Source organism: Moschus berezovskii, chromosome 5 (genome assembly GCF_049115385.1).
Source record: "Moschus berezovskii isolate FMDL1 chromosome 5, NW_MosBer_1.0, whole genome shotgun sequence".
In the NCBI taxonomy this organism is placed as follows: Eukaryota; Metazoa; Chordata; class Mammalia; order Artiodactyla; family Moschidae; genus Moschus; species Moschus berezovskii.
This window is the reverse complement of record NC_142464.1, coordinates 10,156,891-10,183,086: the sequence shown is the minus strand read 5'-3', so window position 1 is coordinate 10,183,086 and position 26,196 is coordinate 10,156,891. Positions and strand designations below refer to the sequence as shown.

The window sequence follows — 26,196 nt, the reverse complement described above, 5'->3', positions numbered from 1 at the left end:
AGTGTGAGTGGATTTTGCTGTGAGTCTCAGCCCAGAATGTACTCTTTATATAGAAACCTCACATTTGACCTCTCCAACTTCACCTGGCTTGATACCTTATTGAGGCGTTTTATTTCACATTCATAATGTTGCTTCTTGTGGTTCATGAGAGCATTTTTTTCCTTCAAAAGGTTATTCTCTATTTTCAATTCATGTAATTCTCCATTTAGGCTCTCCTTTTCCTTCTGAAATAGAAAGCAAGAAAACAAATCCCAAATCAATAAAATTCAGATGAGATGATTTTGTAGGACTACTTCTGAAATTAAAAAAAAAAAATACCCAAGACCTACTAGATTTTCACTAACATCCCACTTGAGTAATAGTCTCTGGGTGGGCTTCCCTCATGGTTCATCTGTAAAGAACCTGCCTGTGAATGCAGGTGATTGGGTTTGATCCTTGGATCAGGAGATCCACTAGAGAAGGAAATGGCAACCCACTTCAGTATTCTTGCCTGGGAAATCCCATGGACATAGGACCCTGGCAGGCTATAGTCTGTGGGATCTTAAAAGGGTTGGATATGACTTAGTAACTAAACAACAACTCTGGGTGGAAGTCAGGATTAGGATAGAAGAAATCTTTCTGTTATCCTTGCTGCTACTAAGTTTTGTGACCACAGAACAAGATATCAAAATCCCCACTCCTCACTTTTAAGGATCATATGAGTCTGCAGAATAAGCCATTCCCTATGAACTGTTATAAGGTGGTGACGGAAGACTGATTCACTAAAAAATAACTGAAAGTTCTAAAATGCAAAAAGTGTCACAGTGACAAAAAAATACCAGTATCTCAAAGCCCTGCTTCATTCTGGCCTGGAGAGAGACAGAAGAGGATAAAAGATAAAATCTCAGGCAATAAGACCCTACACCACAGATAATTACTCAGAGTGCTGTATTTTTGTGATGATTACTTTTAAAATGTAGAGATGGGCTAGTCCACCTGCCATCACTCCTCCACTTTTCAGATCGCCTTCAAGCAATCCAACGTTTTAAGTACCTGAAGCAAGACTGGTGGCTTAGACACAGGTTATGGATTCAGACAACAGCTGTCTCCTATCTCTTAATTTTATATTCTGGACAGTAAACTTTTTGTGGAGTGAATTGGATTCTTAATAAGATGAAAATTTTAACCTAGTAAAATAAATATTCTGGAGTTTAGGTGAATCCATATGTTAAAGTATATTGTTTCAATAGCTATTCTTTCCCAAAACAATGATTTAAGAAATCAACTTTAGGTGAGTTGTTTTCTTTAAAAGTGAAAACATTTCTATTTGCCTTTGTTTAACCAGAATAGATCTATATGTACACCCAGAAAATTCACCAATCTTTTTCTAATTTAGCATAGCTTAAGAGAGTTATTTCAACTAGGAAATGATCCAAATGGCATAGGGAAAAAAATAACCATGATTCCTGTGCTGGATGTAGATGGAACAGAAAGGAACTTTTACATGGCAGAAAGGGAACTGCTAAACTTTGCTTTCTTGGACACTGCCAAAGATGTCCTTAGCAAGGTGGGAAATCTGAACAGATGTTGTCATGTACTAATTTGTGAAACTGCCTTAACACTGGTACATGTTGTAAAACACAACCACTTCATCACAGTATCAGTCACAAGACTTCACCTGAGAAAATTAGCCTTATTCTTCTTTTTCCTGTCTGAAAAAATGAGAGGCTATTAAAGCTCAAGGGCCGCTGCCCTTTTCCTACCATATCCATAAAGTCCCATCAGTTCAGTGCAGTTCAGTCACTCAGTCGTGTCCGACTCTTTGCAACCCCATGAATCGGAGCACGCCAGGCTTCCCTGTCCATCATCAACTCCTGGAGCTTGCCCAAACTCGTGTCCATTGAGTCGGTGATGCCATCCAACCATCTCATCCTCTGTCGTCCCCTTCTCCTCCTGCCTTCAATCTTTCCCAGCATTAGGGTTTTTTCAAATGAGTCAGTTCTTCTCATCAGGTGGCCAAATCATTGGAGTTTCAGCTTCAGCATCAGTACCTCCAATGAATATTCAGGACTGATTTCCTTGAGGATGGGCTGGTTTGATTTCCTTGCAGTCCAAGGGACTCTCAAGAGTCTTCTCCAACACCACAGTTCAAAAACATCAATTCTTTGGCACTCAGCTTTCTTTATAGTCCAACTCTCACACCATATATCACTACTGGAAAAACTTTATCTAGACTGATCTTTGTCAGCAAAGTATGTCTGCTTTTTAAAAAATTTTATTTTTTATTGAAGAATAATCAGTTTACATAATTCTTCTGTTTTCTGTCAAACCTCAACATGAATCAGAGGGGTGGGATGGGGAGGGAGAGGGGAGAGAGCTTCTCTTTAATATGCTGTATAGGTTGGTCATACCTTTTCTTCCAGGGAGCAAGCGTCTTTTAATCTCATGGCTGCAGTCACCATTTGCAGTGATTTTGGAGCCCCCCAAAATAAGGTCTCTCACTGTTTCCATTGTTTCCCCATCTATTTGCCATGAAGTGATGGAACTGGATGCCATGATCTTTGTTTTCTGAATGTTGAGTTTTAATTCAAATTTTTCACTCTCCTCTTTCACTTTCATCAAGAGGCTCTTTAGTTCTTCTTTGCTTTCTGCCATAAGGGTGGTGTCATCTGTGTATCTGAAGTTATTGATATTTCTCCTGGCAATCTTGATTCCAGCTTGTGCTTCATCCAGCCCGGCATTTTGCATGATGTACTCTGTGTGTAAGTTAAATAAGCAGCCTGACAGCCTTGATGTACTCCTTTCCTGATTTGGAACCAGTCTGTTGTTCCATGTCCAGTTCTAACTATTGCTTCCTGACCTGCATATAGGTTTCTCAGGAGGCAGGTCAGTTGGATCTGGTATTCCCATCTCCTGAAGAATTTTCCACAGTTTATGGTGATCCACACAGTCAAAGGCTTTGGCATAGTCAATAAAGCAGAAAGAGATGTTTTTCTGGAGCTCTCTTGCTTTGTCTATGATCCAACGGATACTGGCAACTTGATCTCTGGTTCCTCTGCCTTTTCTAAATCCAGCTTGAACATCTGGAAGTTCAAGTTTCACTTATTGCTGAAGCCTGGCTTGGAGAATTTTGAGCATTACTTTGCTAGTGTATGAGATGAGCGCAATTGTGCGGTAGTTTGAGCATTCTTTGGTATTGCCTTTCTTTGGGATTGGAATGAAGTCTGACCTTTTCAGTCCTGTGGCCACTGCTGAGTTTTCCAAATTTGCTGGCATATTGAGTGCAGCACTTTCACAGCATCATCTTTTAGGATTTGAAATAGCTCAACTGGAATTCCATCACCTCCACTAGCTTTGTTCGTAGTCCCATAACTAAAAGTAAAACCAGGAGTCCACATTAAGAAAAGACATCATCTCCATGCCATCTGTTAGTTCTCAGGAGGATTAAAGGACCCTTCCAATCTGGAGACTGGGTTCAAGTCCCATTTTCCCTTGTGATACTTTTAGACATTGACAAGCCATCTCAACTCTACACCTCAGCCTTCTCATCTCTAAAATGACAAATGTAAGATTTTCCTAACAGATGGGCAGAGAATGTTAAATGAGATGAGGAGGATGAGGCAGTTTTCAAAAATGTTATCTTTTTAGGGTGACAAAAGTCATACTTATTTGTAAAGCTTCTTGTAAGCTGAAAAGCAGCTGTACAAAGATTTGTCATATCATCAACAATAGCAGTAAAAATAAATCAGTATGAGTAAAAGCAAAAAAGCAAAATGAATTTTTTCCTAGGCTGCAATGCCCTGGAAAAACACCCCCAAACCTGTGGCTTTGTTCTCCCTGCGGATGGAGTCTGCTGAACGGCAAAGGAGGAAGCGAATAGGGCACCTCCAGCCTTTTGATTCTAGAGACGTGGCCCCTGGTTTGGGGCCCTTGCGTAACCTGTACACGCTGGCCCATCGGTGGCAGGGGCCCCGCCCCCCTGGGGGCGGGGATTCGCTCCCGAGCCCCGCCCACCTCCGCACGCCGCAGCGGCTCACTGGTCCAGCAGCGCGGCGGGCAGCTCTCCCTCGGGCTCTGCATCCGCTCCTTCTCCAGTGTTCCCAGGAATCTTTCTGCGGAATCCAGTTTCGATTTCAGCTCTGCGACCTGCAGGAGTGGTTCACAGACAGCTGCAGACACCTAGTCCGAAGCCCACCAACCCCTGTCTTTTCCCCAACCTAACACCCGGGGACAGAACTAGCTCACTCCTGGGCATCGCCTAGGGAGGGGCTCTTCTTCCCACTGTCCCAAACCAAGATCAGGTCTTTTGCTTTTAAAAAAAATGCTTCCTCTACAAGAGAAAAAAGCAAACACCAAAACAGCTTGTAGGCTCCTTTCTCCAGACCACACCCCTTTGGAGGGAATAAACCCTCCGACCTTAAGGGAGCCGGCGAGGCTCGTCATTCTATTTTCAACTGGCAAGGTGTGCCTTGCATGATCTGAAGAGGGCAGCGAAGGATGGAGATCAGTGAACAAGCTTCAGTTCAGTTCAGTTCAGTCGCTCAGTCGTGTCCGACTCTCCGCGACCCCATGAATCACAGCACGCCAGGCCTCCCTGTCCATCACCAACTCCCGGAGTTCACTCAAACTCATGTCCACAGAGTCGGTGATGCCATCCAGCCATCTCATCCTCTGTCGTCCCCTTCTCCTCCCGCCCCTAATCCTTCCCAGCATCAGAGTCTTTTCCAGTGAGTCAACTCGTCGCATGAGGTGGCCAAGCTTATATTGCACAAAAACAGATACGGCCTTTACTCAGCAACCGGAGAAGCTTGGTAGGCTACAGTCCACCGGGTCGCAAAGAGTCGGACACGACTGAGAGACGGAATGGAATGGAACCTGCAGCACTTGACCTGCTGTGCAATGCGGGCCAAGCCTCTTGACCTGCTATTAAATTCCAAATTAGGTGTCTGGGTGACAGGGGTCCAGCGAGAGAAGCCTTAGGAACAAGTACTTCATCAAAGATGGGGAATGTGGCCATTTTTATCCCTGGGTCTTCACGCAGCTGCAAGCCCTTTGGGAAGGTAACTAAATGTTTTTCTGGGATCATGTGATTTAAAATTTGGAGCCCCAAAAGCTGCCCCTCTGAATATTATTATAAGGTGGCTTGGCCATGGCCTGGTGTAGTGAAAACTATCCTGCTTTTTCTAAATGTAATACTTTGAGTATCAAAATGGGGAAGAAAAGAGCAATTCTGTTGTATTTCTCACTTGTGGTCAAATTTCTTAATTTTGAATTATTTAGGGAGTTTACTTTCTCTTCTCTCTTTTGAAATATGAAATGATTTTAAATAATAAATGACTTTTCCTCTTTAAATATATATTAAAAAAAATTTTTTTTTTTCTCACCAGAACAGAAGTTTCTTGTCTGAGTACATGCTTTAGAGAGAAGAGGGTTTGCTCCATTTCCCCTCACTCACCGTTAGCATTCTTTCCTTATCTGCTGGAAACAGCTTATGCTGTAAAGAACTGGAGAAGCAGCCTTGTATAAAACAGCATGAACTTTAAGCCATCTCTCACCTCACATATAATTTTGTGCTTTTATGGCTGCTAGTAACAGAGCCAGGATGCTCTGTGAACTAAGATAAATGTGTGCAAGAACTTAGAGATATCGCTGGAGGCTATTTTTAGTATCTTTATTTTTACATTCTCAAGACAATTCACTGACACCTTTGCTTCCTTCATTAATCTTCAGTACCAAGAGGCCAGTAATACACTCAGCACCCTCCCCCTTATCATTTTTCAACAGATGGCTGGCTATTCACAAATCTCCTGTAGTTGAAATCAATGAAAATCTTCACATACTTGGCTCACTCAGATTATTGAGTTAAAGCAAATATCAAACAGAGAAGTGTTTACCTTTCTTTCATATAACTCTTTCATGCTTCTAAATTGCTGATCCCATTGCTGGTTAACTTCCAGGAGCTGAAATTATGAGAATTTGGTAAATCAACAAAGGATTCTGCCCAGTTGGAAATTTAGTCAAAATGAAATCACTTTTTGAGGTAAGATTTTGGAAGTCATTGGTGAAGACAGTATTCTTTTCACCAAGTTATGGTAGATCTGGGATGAGTTAACACATTAACCTTTCATAACTGGCTCACATATGAAAAACCAGTACATCTTAGGTATATCTTAACTAATCAGCCAAACAATTTATTAGAAACTTCTAACTTTGCATACTTATTTGAATTTTCATCTTTGTTCAATCCAACCAGAATCTGATACAAATTGCATTAATGGTTTTCTGTAATATATATTCATATTTGAAGTCTTTTTTCAAATCTTTCCATATTTTTCTATGTGCTTATCTTGACTATTATAATGTAATATTTCTTACAGCTTTTAAAGGTAGAATTTATATTAAAAATTCCAAGTCTCATTAACTGATAATCATTTACTTGCAATAATGTGTTTTTAAAAAAAAAATCAGTACATGATTTGTATAATATACTCAACTAATAGATAATATCACTTTTTTGAAAGCTTAGATTATTTGAGGAATAATAGTTTTGTCATAAGACAATTTTAGAAGCAATTTAAGCTGCAAACAATTTGAAACTTTGTTTCAAACTTCAAAACTATGTGCTAAATAGATGAAAGGAAAAACACTATGACTGCTTTTTAGTTTTCTAGTCAGGGAAGTCTACAGCTTTCCACATTAAAAGAAAATCCAACAGCTATAAATATAGGACAGACGTGGAGAAGATAGATATGATGACCAAAAATGTAACAAAACTTTCTCTTAGTTACAAAACAAAATATCTAATCCAGAATGGCAGTAGCTAGGTAACTCTGATGCTAGAAATAGATATGACTTTTTAGAATAAGACTATATAATATTATTTTATAAAGATCCCTGAGCTGCTGTCATTTTAGGGACTAACATTTCTGTGCTCTGGTAACATTACTTTGCTGAAGTTCAATACTTTCCCAGAAGAGCACACTATTTTATGCAGTATCAAAGCAGAGTGGAGGATACCAAAGAAGAAGACAGAAAGGCTGTAATGTAGAAAATGATTTAGAAAAGGAAGTACCAGACTGACAACCTGGTGCCAAAATTGTTAGTTTGGTACCTCTTCCTCTGAGGAGAATAAAGAAGTTCTAATATTCATTAAGCTCAGAAAAAGAGAACTCAAAATAATATCCATTACATACCCAATGAAATTTTAAAACAAATTTCTCTTGTGATAATGCTCCTTAACCCCTGTTGGTCAGATGCCAACTCATGATGTCATAGTACCCAAGTCAACTATACAATAAGGCCTTTGACAGTTTGAGTTTCAAGGTGTGTCAAGTTGCAGAGCATTAACAGCCCAGATGATAAACTCACCTGGCCCATGTGGAAGAAACATCTAATTTAAAAATATTAAATTATAATTATTGAATTTATGGGTTTGTCATTTTTATTCATTTGCACAAGCACTGACAGACCAAGTAAGAGACGTGTAGGTGAGTAAGAAATAGGCATTTGCTCTCAGTACAGTGCAGCCTGGGATCCTGAAGATACATACTGCAACCAACAACAAAAACAAAAGGCGCTAGCTGCCTCTTATTCTCAGCTTTAATCCATGGCCCATGTTGCTCCAACTAATATTGCAAAATTACCTCTTTTCTCTGCTTTTCCAGACATCTTATCTTTTGTTCAAGAGAATTTATGTTCTTTCTTCTTGACGACTGAGCACACTTAAAAAAAAAAAGAGCAAAGCAGAATAGTTTGTCAAATAAACAGGAGAAGTGTTGCCTTTCACAAGCTCTCATGTTGTAATTTATAAAGATTTTGCTAAAATATTATCTCCTTCATAGAGAACTGTTGATGAAAAAGCTTTATATTTTAGAAACTCCTTTATATGAATTAACTACCTAGACAATTATTGAATAAATTACAAATGTATCTATGTAAGAGGTAAGCAAGAAATTAGAATTTAATGAATTTGGATTTCAATCATTTTCCCCAAAAAATGAAAGTACAGAATATAATGTATATAGAAATCAGGTAAGTTTCATAGATACATGTTAGTTATATACCTGGTAAAATTAAAAAAAACAATTCATTTATGTAGACACGCCCATGATTTGGAGTGGCCCTAAAAGTCAGAGGAATGATAGAACCAAGAAAAGGAGACTAACACAGTATGTTACATGGAGACAAACTGATTCTGAAGCAATAATAATACATTAACTACTTCAGTGACCATCATATGATTATCTTAGAGAGGTGGGCATAGGTTATCTCGTGTTGTGTAATTTTAACCAGCCCTATGTATAAAGCCGCTAGGTGACAAATTTAGATTAATAATAAATCATTGGCTTGGTGAAAAATTAATCACTTTTTTATTTTTAAGAAAATACTATTCATTTAAAGAAAGCACAGAAATTCTAGAAACTGCCTACCATCTGTCTAAAGCGATCACCAGCAAAGTTCACTAACATACTGTTTTCTTTGTTCTAACTCAATAGTCTTAAAATCATTGCATGGCTGAGTCAAAAACTAACACAATGAATTGGATGATGAGGGTAGTCTGGAAATCTGCCATTTAGTCTCAGGCTCAATAATTACTGTGGACCAAGAAATTGCTTAAGGGTATTCATGAACAATAAGAAATAATTTCAAAACATGTTGGCCTTTGCCAGAAACGTTACAAGAAATGTTGCTTTGTAATCTTCATGGAATTTCAAGGACTTTTTTCATTAGAAATGATTTATAAAACTATTTTTCTATCTTTGCTAACTTTTGTCTCAGTGTCTTAGGGTTCCACGGTGTTTTACACCTCTATAGACGCTGTTCTCAGTTTTCCTAGTTACTTCCTATTCAGTCACATGTGTAACTAAGACTGCATTTAAAAAGAGGCATTCTTCTGTAGGTCAACAAAAATCAGGATGATTATACCTGCTTGTTGACCTCATACTGGTTTAGCCCAGTGCCAGAAGTGATATCAGTTTCCAAGTGACAAGTATGTTGGGTCCTGCAATTGAGATTTCTGTTTTTTAGGAAGACTTCTAAGGGACAGAACTTATTCTGGATCAGAACAGACTAAAAATTAGTTGTAGTTGATTTGGAAAATGCTGTGAAGCAACCCTACTTAGTGTGTGCTGGGCTAAGCGAAGCAGAGATGCAGGAAGACTGGATTCTGGACTAGCGGTTCTCTCACCACTAGGGTGCGTTCACCTGGGGGCTTGCTAAACATAGGGCACCCAGAACACCGATCAGAATTTCTGGAAGGGAGCTATAGCACTCTATCTTCTTTTTAATAGACTTTACTTTTTAGAGCAGTTTTAGGTTCACTGCAAAATTGAGTGGGGAGTATAGAGATTTCCCATATACCTATTGCCCCAACGCATGGGTTCAGTTCAGTTCAGTTCAGTTCAGTCGCTCAGTTGTGTCTGACTCTCTGCGACCCCATGAATCACAGCACGCCAGGCCTCCCTGTCCATCACCAACTCCCGGAGTTCACTCAAACTCATGTCCACAGAGTCGGTGATGCCATCCAGCCATCTCATTCTCCGTCGTCCCCTTCTCCTCCCGCCCCCAACCTTTCCCAGCATCAGAGTCTTTTCCAGTGAGTCAACTCGTCGCATGAGGTGGCCAAAGTATTGCAGTTTCAGCTTTAGCATCAGTCCTTCCAATGAACACCCAGGATTGATCTCCTTTAGAATGGACTGGTTGGATCTCCTTGCAGTCCAAGGGACTCTCAGGAGTCTTCTCCAACACCACAGTTCAAAAGCATCAATTCTTTGGCGATCAGCTTTCTTCACAGTCCAACTCTCACATCCGTACATTACCATGGAAAAAACCATAGCCTTGGCTAGATGGACCTTTGTTGGCAAAGTAATGTCTCTGCTTTTTAATATACTATCAAGGTTGGTCATAACTTTCCTTCCAAGGAGTAAGCGTCTTTTAATTTCATGGCTGCAATCAGCATCTGCAGTGATTTTGGAGCCCCCCAAAATAAAGTCTGATAGTTTTACCCATTGTCAGCCTCCTCTGCCAGAGTGGTATATTTGTTAATAGATGAGCCTGCATTGGCTCAGCATCATCACCCAAATCCGCAGTTTACCTTAGGCTCCCCTCTTGCGGTTGTGCATATTCTGTGGCTGTAGATGAATATGCAATGACATGTGTCTGTCATTAGAAGATCCTGTAGGATGGCTTCACTGTCTTAAAATTCTCTGTGCACCACCTATTTATCCCGCCTCTATTTTTCATAAATACCACTGATTTTCATGACTCATATTAAAGTTCAATGTTCCTCCATTCCATACTGTGGTTCAGAACTTGAATTTGGGGTCCTCAAAAAGTCTATTTTCTATTTACACAAAAAAAATTCTGTGACCAACAGACATTTGTATGACCCTGCTTTCTGAGAATTTAGATTTAGAGTAATCAGGTAGTTTGCATTTTTTCCATATTCAATTTTCTCTGAAAAATTATAAAGTATTTTGACCCTTGATTTTCTTTTAAAAGTTATTTTTAAATAATTATTTATAAAATTCTTTATAAAGTGATTTAGTAAATATATTAAATCTGCAAGACAGATAAAGCACAGCAATAAATATGGCTTATAAGTCATAAATATATCACTAAGAATTTCTGTGGAGATTAATGAACATTTTAGCACCATTCATATGATAGAGATGTGCATTAAAATGAAACAAAGCAGTCAAATACAAAGTTTTGGAGAAACTTTTCACTTGTTTTTGCTGTGCTTCTAATTTGCTAATAAAGGCATAGAAAGATTTTTAGGTCACTGGTCCTTCTAAGGGCTCATTTAAAGAAAAATCACTCTTTATAAAACGTAATCTATGTGCAAAGTATTCAGACCTTGCTTTCTCATTCACCCAAATGCCCAGATCAGTTTTTAAGAGATTCAAGTTCTGGGACTGCTAAATTAAATACCTGAATGGACAAAAGAGTCTGTCTCCTATTATATCTTAGTTATCATTAACAAATACTTTAAGAAAACACTTTCAATTAGTGTCTGTTGCAGTAAACAGTAACAGAGAAGAGACTGTGATATTAATTGCACGTATATTTTACCACAGGTATTCTATTGCTGTAATAGATTTCATTTCTAAGCACACGAATATAATATTCTCTTAAATTTTACATTACACCAAATTCCTTTTTAAGTAAAGAGCAAAATGTGAAACATAGAATTGAAAACCTGAAAGGACAGGCTTTTATTTCTCACTTTGTAAAAAAAAAAGAAATGTAGCTCAGAGGTGTCAAAGAAAATGCAACCAGTCACCTAGATATTTTTTCTTTATTGAATAGTACTGTTGAAATATGTAGAGCGTATCTTAGCTAAAGAAAGCAAACTAGCCATTTCTATTCTTATTAGTCATTGCATAATTAGCCATTAGCAATGCTGTTGATGGTATGTATGGTCAATTCATCTCCCAGAAATGTGTTCTTACCTCTGCATGATCCGTAGAACTTTCTGCACCGCTCATTCTAGCTGTGCTCTGTAAGAAATGTGCCACAGAAGTTGTTTTTCCTGGAGGCTTGGAGAGCAGAAAGAAAAAAAGAAGAAAATTTTGTGTTTTAAAGTGAGAGCGAAATATATGTAATTTTAAAAATACTGCAAAAATAGTTAACAGACAGAAAATAACAGTAACAATTTTTCATTGAAGATGTACAAAAGTGACTCTGTATGTGAATTACACAGAATAAGGCTAAAAGCAACTGTGACGATAACTTTTCTTCTCTTCCAGCTAGGGGCTTCCCAGGATGTCTCAAGCTGTCAGGCTGTGACTAACACACAAGGCAGATCGCCTGGCTATGGTATGTAAATTGCCTTTCTTCCTTTACTGGCAGTTTCTGTCACTGGAGGAGGAAGTTACCACAGACTAGCCTAGGCACACCAAGTCTTTCCTCAGTAGCCGAGCTGCCATAATTTCACTGTATTTCCCAGATCAATTAAGCAACTGTTGACTTTTTGACAACTCGGGGCACTTACTTCCCTAAGGACCAGATTTTCTGGCAATGTCTTACGTGTATCAGCTTAACTGTGTGAAATTTAATGTCATACATAATTCTGTAAGTGCTACTAATTCTTATGGAACTAAAAAAGAAAATAATTCATTACAAAGGTATTGGGTATTGTTTGTAAAATTAATCTTCTGTATTGGCAGGAAGTTTAAACTTGCTTCTCAAGTGTAAAGTCTCAAAACTGTTTTTTCTGCAGTTGGTCCACCTTTTCTCTATAACTCCAGGGAAGTAAAATCTTTTTTTCACTAACATTCCACTTTAATGAGTTGGCTTGTAGTTTTACCGGCACCGAGGTAGTAGAGCACTTGATAGGTAGTGCAGGTAAAAGCACGGAAAGCAGATGCTCTGAGCTACACACAGGGGCCGTGACAGAGCAGAGACCTCATTCTTGACTTGGAGGAAAGGGGACGAATGGAGAGGCAAGATACCGAAAGGAAAGAATGTGTGGCTGAAAGGAGAGAAGAATTAGTTACTTAATTTACATTTTTCTTTAGACGTCTCTATTCGATATCGAAATATATGCAGGATAAACCCTAAAACTCCTGAATTCAGACTCTGTAAAGGGAATGCATGGGCAGCGGGGCTTTGACTCTCCTTTGCCTCCTCTGCTGCTGCTGCTGCTAAGTCGCTTCAGGCGTGTCCGACTCTGTGCGACCCCACAGACGGAAGCCCACCAGGCTCCCCCGTCCCTGGATTCTCCAGGCAAGAACACTGGAGTGGGTTGCCATTGCCTTCTCCAATGTGTGAAAGTGAAAAGTGAAAGTGAAGTCGCTCAGTCGTGTCCGACCCTTAGCGACCCCACGGACGGCAGCCCACCAGGCTCCTCCATCCACGGGATTTTCCAGGCAAGAGTACTGGAGTGGCTCGCCATTGCCTGCTTTTCATCTTTAGCTCTCAGCTCTGGTTCCTATATTCCTGCCACACGGAACTCCCTCTGCTTCCTGAACTGGCCACGCCCCTGATATCTGTGGCTCTCTCCATCTGGAATGTGTGTGTGTCTGTACTTTCTGCTGGTTTCTTGGCCTGTTTAGGGGGTACACTTGAGTGAAATAGAATGATATTTCCTTAAGGCAATATCCGAAAGTACAAGTAGGAAACAAATTGTTCAGAGTTCTAAAGGTAAAACGAGTTACGTGTGATTTGATTTTAGGGAATACAAGCAGGGGTTTCCTGGAGACTGACACTTCATTAACTGTTAAATCCACTCATCAGGAAAAGAAAAGACAATAACATAAAAATGTATTCTTTTCTCTCCCAACTCCTCCTCCCAAATACACACATACTCAAAGCATAGTTATACACGGTCAAAGTTCCCTTCAGCCTTATCTGTGCTTTTAGTAGGAATAACCCAGTGGCCGTGGTAGCACTGACCTAAAGAAGTGGTTAGAAAGAACATGTGCTTGCCAGGCATTGCTGTCTGTGGATCCTCTCTGTATGGGTATCCTGTTGGATATCCGTTGTTGTAGCCCATCAGGGTGTCAGTGATTCTACTGAATGGAAATCCTGTATTTTTGCATTTTTCATTATATTATTTTTTGCCTCTCATGCCATGGCAATTTAACAACAAATGGATTTTCTATTAGATCCAGAGAGCCATGTGGTGATTTATGAATAAGTAATAACTTCTGGAGTGCCCCAAGTTTAGTGGGAAAAAAGGGATGTGCCTTAGTGCAGTCCTAGGAATACGCTGGGTGTTTTCTGTCATATGAGCGCTCTTCGCCTCACCTCCACTGCCTCACGTATGCTGTATACTTTCAGCGTCTGACTTTTAGTCAAACTTTGTTCCCTGAGAAGCCTTAGTAGCTGCAATAACTTTCAGAGAAATGGACATGTCACTCCATGTTTCTAAAGCAAATTTGAGGAGTTCTCATTTCTCAAGTGACCAAAATAATATTAATATCTAGAGGAAAGTAACAAACATAGGAAAATATGGTGAAGTAAAGGACCAAGGAGCTACCAGTCAGTGGTCAGGAACTGTCATTCCTGTTGATGATAACGCCCTCAAAATCAGTCCAAGAGAAATCATCACATTTCTATAAATGCTTGGAGAGATTCTTTGGTGGGTGAAATAAACATGGGTTTTTCTTCAATATCCTTTTAAAATGGGGATTGAAAAACTTCCTTTGCTTTCTGGATCTATTTGCATGGATTTTAAGTGAATGTGCTATCCAAGTGGGCTTCCCGGATAGCACAGTTGGTAAAGAATCCACCTGCAATGCAAGAGACCCCAGTTCTATTCCTGGGTTGGGATAATCCACTGGAGAAGGGACAGGCCACCCACTCTAAGCAGCAATACTTACCTATTCTAAGCTATCTAACTAGGAGACGGAGTATCTGGTGGTGACTAAGACATCCGCCCTTAGAAAGCAGTCATCTGGATTCATATTTGAGCTCTTTCATTCACTGCTTATAAATTTGGAAATGATGCTTAAGGCCCTTAAGTCTCAAATCCCACATAGTAAACCAGGGATAGTAGAGGTGTCCTCTTCCTAGGGTTGGGGTTCATAATAACACATATAAGAGCTTAGATATTAATAATAATATGGCCTTAAGATAGGTCATTTACATATCACTTACTATGCACATGGCACTAAGTGGGTTCCAAAGGAAAATAGAAGTTCCTACTTTCAATGAGACACACATATATATATGAGCATGCTTGTATGAACTCAGAGAGAGTTCATTCTGAGCTTTCATAGTTATTGCAGGAGTTGGAAGTTTTGCCGGGCCTTGAAAGATGGATTGGATGTTCATAGATTGTGAGAGCTGAGATATATTACCGTTAAGGGGAGCAACTTAAAGGAAACAGAGATGGACAAGCCTAAGTATGAAGGATTCTTACAAGCCCAGAGAGGGGTTCATGTGCTCTGCCTAAAGTTGATTTGGATCAAATTGGGAAAAGCGTTTAATTTCAGACTAAGAAATTTTAACTTTATTACATAGGCCATGGGGCACTACTGAAGACCTCTGAGCAAAGGAATTACATAATCAAAGTGGCTTTTTGGTAGAAATAAACCTGGATATGCACATTATGTATTAAATGAGTTAGATTGATGACTCTAATACCACTTAATAGATATTATCCAAAATATTTAACAACTCATGGTAATCAAACTACTGAATAATCAGTTCACCTGGGGCATGTAGAATGAACCACAACTCTGAACTCCAACACCTGTATTAATTGCCTGCTCATCATTCCTGTTTGGATGCTTAATCGGTACCTCATTCACCACTTGTATGAAAGTTATTTCCTGATCTTCTCCCACAAAACGTGTCTTCCCCATCACAATCAGTGACAACTTTCATGCCCTTGACTAAGAATCTTGGAGTCGTCCTTGACTTATCTTTTCCCTCACAGCTTTACCCAATTCATCTGGATATTGTTTAGGGTCTCTGAAAATACATCCAAAAAGGAAAGCAGCATGTTGCCACAAAAGCCAAGAGTTTTCCCAGTTTAAGGAAAGAATGAAATAGACATGCCTTTTTATAAATTTTCAAAATGGAAATGTCAATAATTGCTTCCTGACTTTGTTCACATGAAAATTCTTAAAAGAGCATCGAGTAGTGACCGATATCTGTCCCTGCATGAAATCCCAGTCCACCCTGTACTAGTTACCTGACCTTGGCAGGATGCTTAGCATCTTAGCACTGACCAAGCCACCATCATCTCCCACCTGCATTGCTGCAATAACCTAACAGCTTCCTTGCTTCCACTCTTGCTCCTTTCCCATCTTTCCCCAGTCCAGTAGCCACTGCAAGTTTTTAGAGTATGTCATTTCATGTCACTCCTCTGCTCTGAACCTTTCTGAGAATTCTGAGAACCTCAGGATCAGTGGCTTCCTGTTTCCCTCAGTGAGAGCAGAACACTTTATAGTTACAGTGGCCCGCAAGGTCCTCCCTGCTCTTGCCTGTGCTCCCTTGACCTCTTTCTCAGTGTCCTCCTGTTTGTTTCCTCCACCCTGTCCTGGCCACACTGCTGGTCCGTGAACCTGTCATGTACTCACCCTGTTCTGTCTGCTCAGAACTGTCTTTCTCTTAGATAACCGCATGGCTCATCCCCTCCCCTTCAGTGGGTAATTACTTCAATGCCGTCTGTCTATTGAGATCTTACCTGGCCTCCGATTTAACACTGCTCTCCATGTCAGCCCTTTCCTGCTATATTTTTTCCATAGCACTGTATGTCATACCCTATATGTTTTTATTGTCTGCTGTGTTTATTCCATATTTCTGAAACCTAAAATAGTGCCAACTATTTTAGTACCTGTGCAAGTCCAAGCAGTGCTCAGATACATGTAAAGCCTTCTACCCATCCCAAACTAAATCTGCAATGTTGATGAAGTGGGTACCTACTCAAGAGTTTAAAAAAGATCTCAGATCAGGAACGTCAACTTCTTAGCATCCAAACTAGTAAATGACCTCCGTTTCATCCCCCAGACCTGGGTTTGGACTAGATGAGTCCCCTGAGAGGCATGTCCCAAATTCCACGTCCTCTTGAGGGATACAGGCTTGTTTCCCTTCCGCTTAGAGTTTAAAGCCCTTCTCCCAAGCAGTACATATATGTCTATTTCCACTGCACACTTCTAGCTTTAGTGCATCTCAGTTATATCATAGGGCAAATTGGACTTTGCCGACTATTCTCTAGTCTTTATGAAACTGCAGACTTTATGAAACTTCCAGTCTAAAGGTTTCTCAACACTGCCAAAGCAGTAACCCATCTGATCCAGTCTGACCACCAGCCCCTTTGAAGGCTTCTCTGGTTTGCCAGAGGAGTTAGTTACCTCCTCCTTTGTGATCCCAGGTTGCTGTGTGAGGCATCAATTTTTGCACTTATCATAAAACCGTCATTTTATGTACTTTTCTCTCTCAAGGCTGTAAGCTTCTTGAAGGTAGAGTCAATATCATTTTAGCCTTGGGAACTAACATGGTATCTTTAGAGCACAGGCTGGTGATATACACATTTAAAAAAAATCTATTTATGTATAAATCTTTATTTAGTAGGAAATCATAGTACACTGCTACTTCTTAGAACACAGTCCAGAGGAGAAAGACCACAGGGATAAACAAAGATATATATTTTGTCTCCAAATAAGAAAGAATCAAGTAGGAGTACCTACCCATTTTTAAAAAGCTGTTCTGTTTGAACGTAATTTTTTTTTATTCATTTTATAGGTAAATATTTCACCTTTATTTTGTTTAAATGCTCAATATTAACTTCTCTCCATACAAACCCCTTAAATTTTTTTCTCCTAATCATAGTTAATATTTAATAGATATATAATATCAATGATTATACATGCTATGAGGGATTTTTTAAAAGATATGTGTGGTTTTCAATAATATTTCCTACATTTGTAGAGTGCTTTATTATATCTTATAAGTTAATGTCCTGAAATATTAACTGGTGATTCCCCCAAACACACACAGTTCTTTGTTTCATGTAACTAATCCTTTTTTGTTCAGTGAGAAATACCTTTTGTCTCAGGGCTGAACAAGTTTGTCATTGAATGCAAAAGGAAAAACAGTCCCTATTCAGCCTTTGGATTTCAAAACAGACTCTTCAATAGAGGCCATCCTGAAAACTGAAGCTTTGAATTGCAAGGCTAGTATTTCTAGCAATATATTTAAAAAATTTAAGATTAATTCCTTTTGTGTAATTTATTTTGAAATGTCTCAAAAAGCAACATGGATTGGTGGGTGAAATGAGCAGTAGGTAGATGATACATGATGAGCAAGAAGAGGGAAATTTTTAATGGTGGAAGCTATGGGTGAATACCATAGAATCTTCTCAACTTGGCTATATATTTGAAGTTTTCATAACAAAATGTTTGGGAAAAAAACAGACTCAAGGCATAAAGTCTTATTCCATAAGTGATAAAGAGGGAAAATGAAAAGATGGTATAACCTATTCCTTTACCTCTTCCACACTCCTCACCCCTACCCCCACCCAGGGAATGGTATATAAAGGTAGATCATAGTAGATAAAGGCCCTGAGGAAGAATGGGGAAGGGACCAGGGAAAAACCTGAATGTTGTGCCTCCTCTTGGGGAAACTGAGCCCAACTCTTCTAGGAACTCACCTGTCATCTATCGAACTGCCCAGACTGAACATCAAAGGGCAGAGAGGCTTTACCCCCTGAGTTAAACCTGGGGAAGGGGCAAGTCTTGAAGAGAATTTCTGCCTTGCCTCAAGGCACACAGTTGGGACTTTGTCTAGGTAGGGGGGTCCTTAGACAGACACCGCAACCCCAGAGTGTTGTGAAAGCTCAGTCAGAAATTTCCTGCATTCCTGAGAATGATATAAAAATGGTTAACTAGGGTTCTGTGGATTTAAGAATGCTTTGCTGTCAGATTGAGGAAAACGCAGTATTTATCACACGAATCTGGGGACAAGAGATGAGAAGAGGGACCTAGCAGCTTCAGTGATTGCCAGTGAAGATGTAAGCCAATGAAAAGACCATAAGGATTAGATTATGCTGGTGCTAATGGCAGTGTAAGATGATGGATTATTGCAACTTGATGCTTTCCTCCTAAAGTTGCCAAAACAGCATAAGACATCCAGATAAATTTGAGTTTTAGATGCAGAGTAGTTTTTAAAAAAGTATTTCCCATGAGATATTTTGTTGTTTTTATGAAATTTAAACTTAACTAGACATCCTATGGGCTTCCCAGGTGGCGCCAGTGGTAAAGAACCCAACTGTCAATGAAGGAGATGTAAGAGACCTGGGTTTGATGATCCCTGGAGGAGGGCATGGCAGCCCTCTCCAGTGTTCTTGTCTAGAGAATCCCAGGGACAGAGGAGAATCCCAGGTGGGCTACAGCCCATGGGGTCGCAGAGAGTTGGACACGACTGAAACGACTTAGCACGCACGCAGACATTCTATATTTTTATTTACCACATCTGGCAACTCTACTCCAGCTGGATTTCTGCACAAATCTGCTTCACAGAGTGTAAGATTTGCTATGGCAAGAAGACAGAGGAGAGAATTCCTGCGTAGGACTGCAATGAAAATAGAAGCTGCCTGAGCAAACCCCAAAGTGACTGAGATTTCCTGCAGTCAACTGGATTAAATTATTCTCCCAGAGGTGGGATGGGGGTCCCAGATTGAAACAAAACAGTTTAAAAAATAAAGAAAATTACAATTTGGCACATGTGAGTTCTGTGGATTGAAATATTTTATCTGCTTCAATTTGGACTTCATAATAGTCCTATAAGGCTGTCAGAAGAGGCATCTTTGATGTTTGTGAAGTGAAGTATTAGTTGCTCGGTCATGTCTGACTCTTTGCGACACCATGGACTAAAGCTCGTCAAGCTCCACTTCCATGGAATTCTCCAGGCAAGAATACTTGAGTGGGTTGCCCTTCCCTTCTCCAGGGGATCTTCCCAATCCAGGGATCGAACTTGGGTCTCCTGCACTGCAGGAAGATTCTTTACCATCTGAGTCACCAGGGAAGCCTGAGCTTTTTTTGTGTTGTTGCTGCTGCTGCTGCTAAGTCACTTCAGTCGTGTCCGACTCTGTGTGACCCCATAGACAGAAGCCCACCAGGCTCCCCCGTCCCTGGGATTCTCCAGGCAAGAACACTGGAGTGGGTTGCCATTTCCTTCTCCAATGTGTGAAAGCAAAAAGTGAAAGTGAAGTCGCTCAGTCATGTCCGACCCTTAGCGACCCCACGTACTGCAGCCTTCCAGGCTCCTCCATCCATGGGATTTTTTAGGCAATAGTACTGGAGTGGCTTGCCATTTCCTTCTCCGTCTTTTGTGTTAAGAAGGATTAAATTGAAGTTCAGAGATATGATGAGAGGGTGGCTGAACCCATACCAGAACTTTGCCCTGCTGGCTTATTCCCAACAAAAAGCATTTTACCTATGTGAGGAGACATGAATAACATGGCTAAAAAAAATCACTGGACAAAACATAATTTACTTTATTTGATGCAGGAGCCTGAGTCATTAAGAAATATAATTCAGAAAACTTTTGAGGGAATTGAGCTTTCTTGCGGGGTATTTATAAACCAGATTGACCTTTAAGATCATATCCAAACAAAGTCTTACTACTTTGTACCACTACTTGCTTAGAAAGTAATGTCTATTGCCAATGAATGGTAGTCAGAAAAGAGAAATTTAGCCTTAGAATATTGTAAGCCTGCAATTGAATTTTTATAAAATGTTCTCTGTTCTGCAAGGACTTTACTCCATGATCACTCAGCATATTTGCAAATCACTTTTTTCTTGTACTTAACATGCATGTGTTGACTTCACCTTCATTCATGTACTCATTCTTAAATATTTACAGATTATAGACTGTGAACTGGGTATGTGTTAAGTATTAGATAATCAAAACAGACTTATCTTTCATGTATTTTCTGGTTTTTGAACATAAAATCTGAAGATTAGAGGGACCACTCCATTGATGGTGAAATCCTTTCTGCATCACTTCATAATCACCAAGTGATTAGCCTGGAAACCTCAGGTGAAATATATTACTTTCTTGCTGAGACAATACATTTCAATAAGTCAAAGATGTAGATACTCGGAGAAGGCAATGGCAAGCCACTTCAGTACTCTTGCCTAGAAAATCCCATGGGCGGAGGAGCCTGGTGGGCTGCAGTCTGTGGGGTCGCTGAGGGTCGGACACGACTGAGCGACTTCACTTTCACTTTTCACTTTCACACATTGGAGAAGGAAATGGCAACCCACTCCAGTGTTCTTGCCTGGAGAATCCCAGGGACGGGGGAGCCTGGTGGGCTTCCGTCTATGGGGTCACACAGGATCGGACACAACTGAGGTGACTTAGCAGCAGCAGCAGTAGATACTACTTTTAAATAGCAAAAACCATAGTTACATATAATAATTAAGAAAGGGGATGTACATAAGAAGATGATATAGGAATAATGGGAGATTATGGTGATGACTTCTGGAAACATAAGTGATCAAATAGTGTATATCAGTACTGTTTTGTCTGAAAATGAGCCTGACTCAAAGACAGTCTTTCAATATGATAGCCTGAAAAAAATTGCAGATATTTGCTAACTGATCTTTAGTGATTTAAGGAAAATTTACTGTAAAAAGTAAATCTTCCTCACTGGAGGGGGAAAAAAGGAATACATGATTCTACTTTTTGCTGCTTATCCCAGAATCCCAAGATATTTATACACTGTGGGTCAAGTCTCATTCTCCTCACAAGTACAAAAATGGTGAAAAGAGTCTTACAAGATTCATTTCACCTAGAAGGTAGATATTAGAATGCTATGAGCCTTTTCCAGTGAGAGCTGAAAATGCCCATTTTGCTGGTACTTTCCCCACATCCATTAAAGAAATTGTTTGTAATCAAACTAGAAACATGAAGGCTTGCTTGAGGGGGAAAAAAAAAAAAAGGACTTTTGAGGCATTGTATCCCCAAACCCAGCTTAGGTTTGGAAATCCCTATGAGAGATCCAAATTCTGTCAGAAAGCTGTTGGGTTGGACAAAATGTTAGTTTCCATAAGATCTTGTAAAAAAAATCCTGCACAACCTTTTTGGCCACCCAATGAACAGATCTGGAACATAAAGAACACATAATCTGCTAAATAACTCTTAAACAAATGTGTTTATTCATGGTAATCTTCCAAGCCAAGAATTTTGCTTCCTTTAGTAGTGTCACAAATATACAAATTTCTGAATCAAGAGGCTGATGTTATTCCTTTTGCGTAACAAGAAAGAAATCTTTTTTTTTCCAAATGTGATTGATGAAGTTATTTAAATCTAGGAGAAGACAATGATTCCCAAGGTGAAGATAATACCTTTAGCTCCGAAAGTCTGTTCAGTGGAAACCCTGAGACTCTGAATTCTTTTTCTTCTCTTTGCATGCTCCTGGATGCCTTATATTTTTTTAATGTTAAAGTGATAAAGTCTATTCTAATTTCCACCCAGATGTCGCCCTTCCCTTCCAGGCTTGGTGCCCTCCTTTACCAACACCCCCAGGGTTGCCGCACTCCTCCTCGGGCCGCCAAAGTGGCCTGGACTAGAGCTTCTAGGATTATTATTTTCACGGAGGCAGAAGGAATCCTTTTGCACCTATCACTCACATCTTCCAAAGGACACCCTGCATCTAACCCCATCTCCTGTGGAATCTTGGACAAATCCTCCCAGCGATGGAAGAGAAAACTTTTGAGTAAGAGAGTGTCCTACTCAAAAGTGTCTCTTACTTATCAAACAAGAGGAGCCTGAGTTTACTGCCGCATTTCTCCTATCCTATAGAAAGCCATCTGTCCAACAAATGGATGCCTCTCAAATAGGTGGAGAGCTTTGTCCCTCTTATTTTATAAGAGTTTTAATTCTTGTGTCTTAGAGCTTGATTTTAGCTTACAGACTTGTGTCTCTGTTTTCCTGCAGGGTCTGGTGTTATACCTTATTAAAAAAAACAGAGTTCAAGGTGAACATACACAGCAAGATCTTCTTATCTGGACATATACCTGATATTTATGTGTAGTGGAAGCTTTTAAAATCTTCAAAATGAATGGAACGAGTCATATGTCATATATTAGGCATGGTGATAGCTTGGAAAACACAGCTTGCTCTCTTTGTCCACCAACCTATTTAGTTTTGAGATTTGATTATACTTTTAGAATTATAAAGCTAAAAACTACTAGCTGAACTTAGAGATAAGAGAAAGGTACATATGTCATTTAAATGACTTCACCCAGGTTGCCTACTATGAGCTTCAAACACCACAAAGTGCAGCAGCTGAGTTGAAACAGGCCTTCTTGTTGCCTAAGAACCTGCTGTTTTCCTAGCCAGCCATTCAGACATTTCCCAGGGAATAGTAAACAGCTGCTCATACAACAATGCAACTTATTTTTCCTAACAGAAAAAAAAAGATCAAAACATTCCACAGTTACCATGACTCAAAATTAAATAATGGAATTCAAAGAGGAAGCTAGTAATTGTATGAGAAAAAATAAGATTTTGAGGCTCAAGCTAATCTCACTATCATCATCATAAGAATTGTGTTTTACTTACCCTTTGGGCTTCCCAGTGGTAAATAATCTGCCTGCAAATACAGGAGATGCAGGAGATGTGAGTTTGATCCCTGGGTTAGGAAGATGCCCTGGAGGCGGAAATGGCAACCCACTCCAATATTCTTGCCTATAAAATTCCATGGACAGAGGAGCTTGGTGGACCATAGTCCTTGATGTCACAAAGAGCTGGACATGACTAAGCATGCATGTATGCAAGCAATTTAGCCCTCTACATTTACAAAATGCTTTCACATTTTCACTCACTTTATTCTTATCACATCCCAGTTTAGAGATGAGAAAACAAGATTTTGATAATGAAATAGCTTAACTTTTGAAAAAGGGAAACAAGGAAAGGGAAATTAATGTTTTTTCCCTAACAAATGTGGTTACAGAAAACGTTTGTCAACTTACTGTAATTTTCAAGAAGTTTTTCTGTCATAATGTTTTAAAGTGTCATAAGCTCATATTGGGACACTTTAAAAGATTATACTCTCTGAGCCATTCATAGCATTTTACCAAGACTTTTGGCCTTAGGAAGAATGTCCAGAGCTAGAATTTGTCTCCAATTACTGGGAAATCGCTCATCAACTGCCACCAAAGTTATTAAAAGCCAATTTTTAGTGCTGTGTCTTAGTTAAAATAAGAAAAGCAAAATAGAATCTAAACACGTGACAACACTCTTAAGCAAATTCAGTTTTGGTAGATCTTAAAATTTGATCACTTTCCCTTCCTGTCCCAGGTTGAACCCTTGTTTCCAATCATTACTGGAGTATATTTGTTTGTCCAAGAAAACATCTCAAGTCTAATATCATTTCCTTTAGTATTTGAAGACACAGAATTACAGGGTAATAAATCAATGTTCATATATTAATTTTGTCACTGTATTAAGACCACGTCTTAGTTTAGTGTAAGTTTCATTTAATGTCTACTTTGGAATTGAGTATTATTCAATACTTATTCAAGAACTTAGAAAATGATTTGTTCTTTGCCTACAAGACTTTCAATGCCTTCTGTTCACCAACTTTCTACTTTCATCTCTCTTAGGATATTAAAACCTGCTTTCATATTAATAGAGTTCCTCATATTCATCCATAATGTTTTTCTGTTTCCTGAAAGCAATGAGTTAGTCTTCTCATTTTCTCTATAGTAATTCTCCCTCTTATTTTTGGCAAAGGTAGACCATAAAGGGAACATGACATATGTCTCAGGACTTCTCATTAAATCATATTTCTTTATGATCAGAAATTTACTTAATCTTTTAAAAGATTATACTCTCTGAACCATTTGAAGCATTTTACCCCTCTCATAAAGTCGTAATAAAATACATTTCTTCCTGGAAAGGGAGTCTCCCTTACTGTTCTTATGCTTGCTCCATCCAGTGGGAAAATGAGAGATGCCTTCCACAGTTTGTCATTGACTCACCCTGTCTTACTCCAAAAGAATTTTTCTTATACTTTTTTTCAGTTCCATCAATATATCAGTGAGAATGGAAAAATTTTTGTTTGTTTTGAATGTAGGATTTCCTTCCGTGGAGTGCTATTGTAAATAGTAATTCAGCAGAGATTTCAGCTGGAAATTAAGTGGGTTTACTTAAGGAATCAAATATTTGAAGATGCTTCAGATGACAATTGAGAAGGAGATGACAGAGTCTGGGAGATGAAGAGACACTTCTGGGGATTGTTCCTGGGAGACCCTATCCTCAGAGAGAGTAAAGGCACTGCAGCTTGATGCAAGGGTGACGCCTCACACAGGAGAGGAGGGGTTGCTCTGACAACAGCATCGTTCCTGGTAACAGCTTGAGCTCAGGCCCAGTCACTTCAAATGATTCTTGTTTGAGGAAGAGGTAATTAAAAGCAGGATGTATAGAGCAACCCAGATAGATTTGGGGTTAGGTCCAGAATGCAATTCCTACTAGCTATAGTAGAAACCACAAGAAATGTTCTTAGCTTCACTGACCCTCGGTTTCCCCATTTGCAGAAGGATGATGAAAATCAAAAAGATGGTCACACCTATTTCTGGCAAACACTGAATGTGTAAAGTAGTACTGGGGGCCTGTGTAGCTAAAGTTAGGAAAGCAAGGTCTCTCCATTGAAATGGAGAGACCATAGTGTTTTGCTCCATTTGGGCTCTGGAGAGCACATCCACATATGGGGCTTACTTGTCACCATGAGTGGCACCACAGAGTGCCCTGGGAGTGGTCTAGCTAATATCTCGAAGCAGCAGTGATAGGTGGGCATCTGACAATCACTGCCAGTCAAAAGCTTTAGGGTGAGAAGCTGAGGTTTTAAGTGTATATTCATTATCCCTCCTGTAAACTTTGAGATTATTTGTTAAGGCTTCTTAGAGAGAAGGTGATTATAAGTCTACTTTTCTCATAGTTCATGAAACCAAACATGTTGCATAACATGGGTACCTTCTAGAGAAACCTATGTTATGAGACTTTAGACACATTCATATGATGCTTTACACTCCATCCTCAGGAAGTCTGTGACTAGAAGGGAAGACACATCTATACATAAATGATTACCAAACCAAGGTGATAAAGCCTATGAATGAGGTTTAAAGAAGGTATTTATTTAGGACAGAGCAAAAGGGGACCAAAGAATGTGAGACTAAAGAGGGAGTTACTATGATTTCACAGTAATTCACATGAAAACACAGTTGGAAACACAGTTCATCCAATGGGCAAGGAGGCAAGGGTTTCCATGAAGAATAAACAGCACGTGAAAAAGCATAGCACATGAAACTGCATGGTCTGGTAAAGGATGGTGGGGTGGTGGGACATGGGTGCATTTTGGGAAGTGGGAAATGGAGAGTGGAGAAACAACAAACAGTTTTAACAGGAAAGATACTGAGAGCATCTTTGAAAATGCTGAGTGAAGTCGATATGAATCTAGAGAAGAACTACATGTTTAGTAAGTGTATGTGTCGGAAGTCATCAGCACATGTTTTGAAGTTTAGTGAGCCAACCATGATGTACAGATCCCTGGGTGACACTAGTGTAACACAGACAGGTGATACAGGAGAGGCCGGTGATGGCGAGTGAAACGAAAAGAGCAGAGGGAAAAGGAGGGTGCTAAAGGACACTTTCATAGATGTCAGTGGAGTAAGACATTTTAAGAAAGTTAGTGAGTAGTATCAAATGCAAATGAAATGACAAGTGAAAAATCAAACGCAAAATGGCCATGGATTT

At 39.5% G+C, this 26,196-nt stretch overlaps 1 protein-coding gene across 1 annotated transcript in view; it reads right to left on the bottom strand.

Annotated features, from left to right (window-relative positions):
* TNIP3 (TNFAIP3 interacting protein 3) overlaps positions 1-23,023 on the bottom strand; it is a 47,372-nt gene extending 24,349 nt beyond the window's left edge. The window contains exons 1-6 of the mRNA XM_055434280.2: positions 23,005-23,023; positions 11,433-11,519; positions 7,623-7,700; positions 5,874-5,939; positions 3,994-4,125; positions 96-224 (exon numbers count right to left, since the gene is read on the bottom strand). Coding sequence (XP_055290255.2) covers positions 96-224; positions 3,994-4,125; positions 5,874-5,939; positions 7,623-7,700; positions 11,433-11,468 — 441 coding nt within the window. The 5' untranslated portion in view covers positions 11,469-11,519; positions 23,005-23,023. The remainder of the gene's footprint in view (positions 1-95; positions 225-3,993; positions 4,126-5,873; positions 5,940-7,622; positions 7,701-11,432; positions 11,520-23,004) is intronic.
* Positions 23,024-26,196: the final 3,173 nt, after the last annotated feature.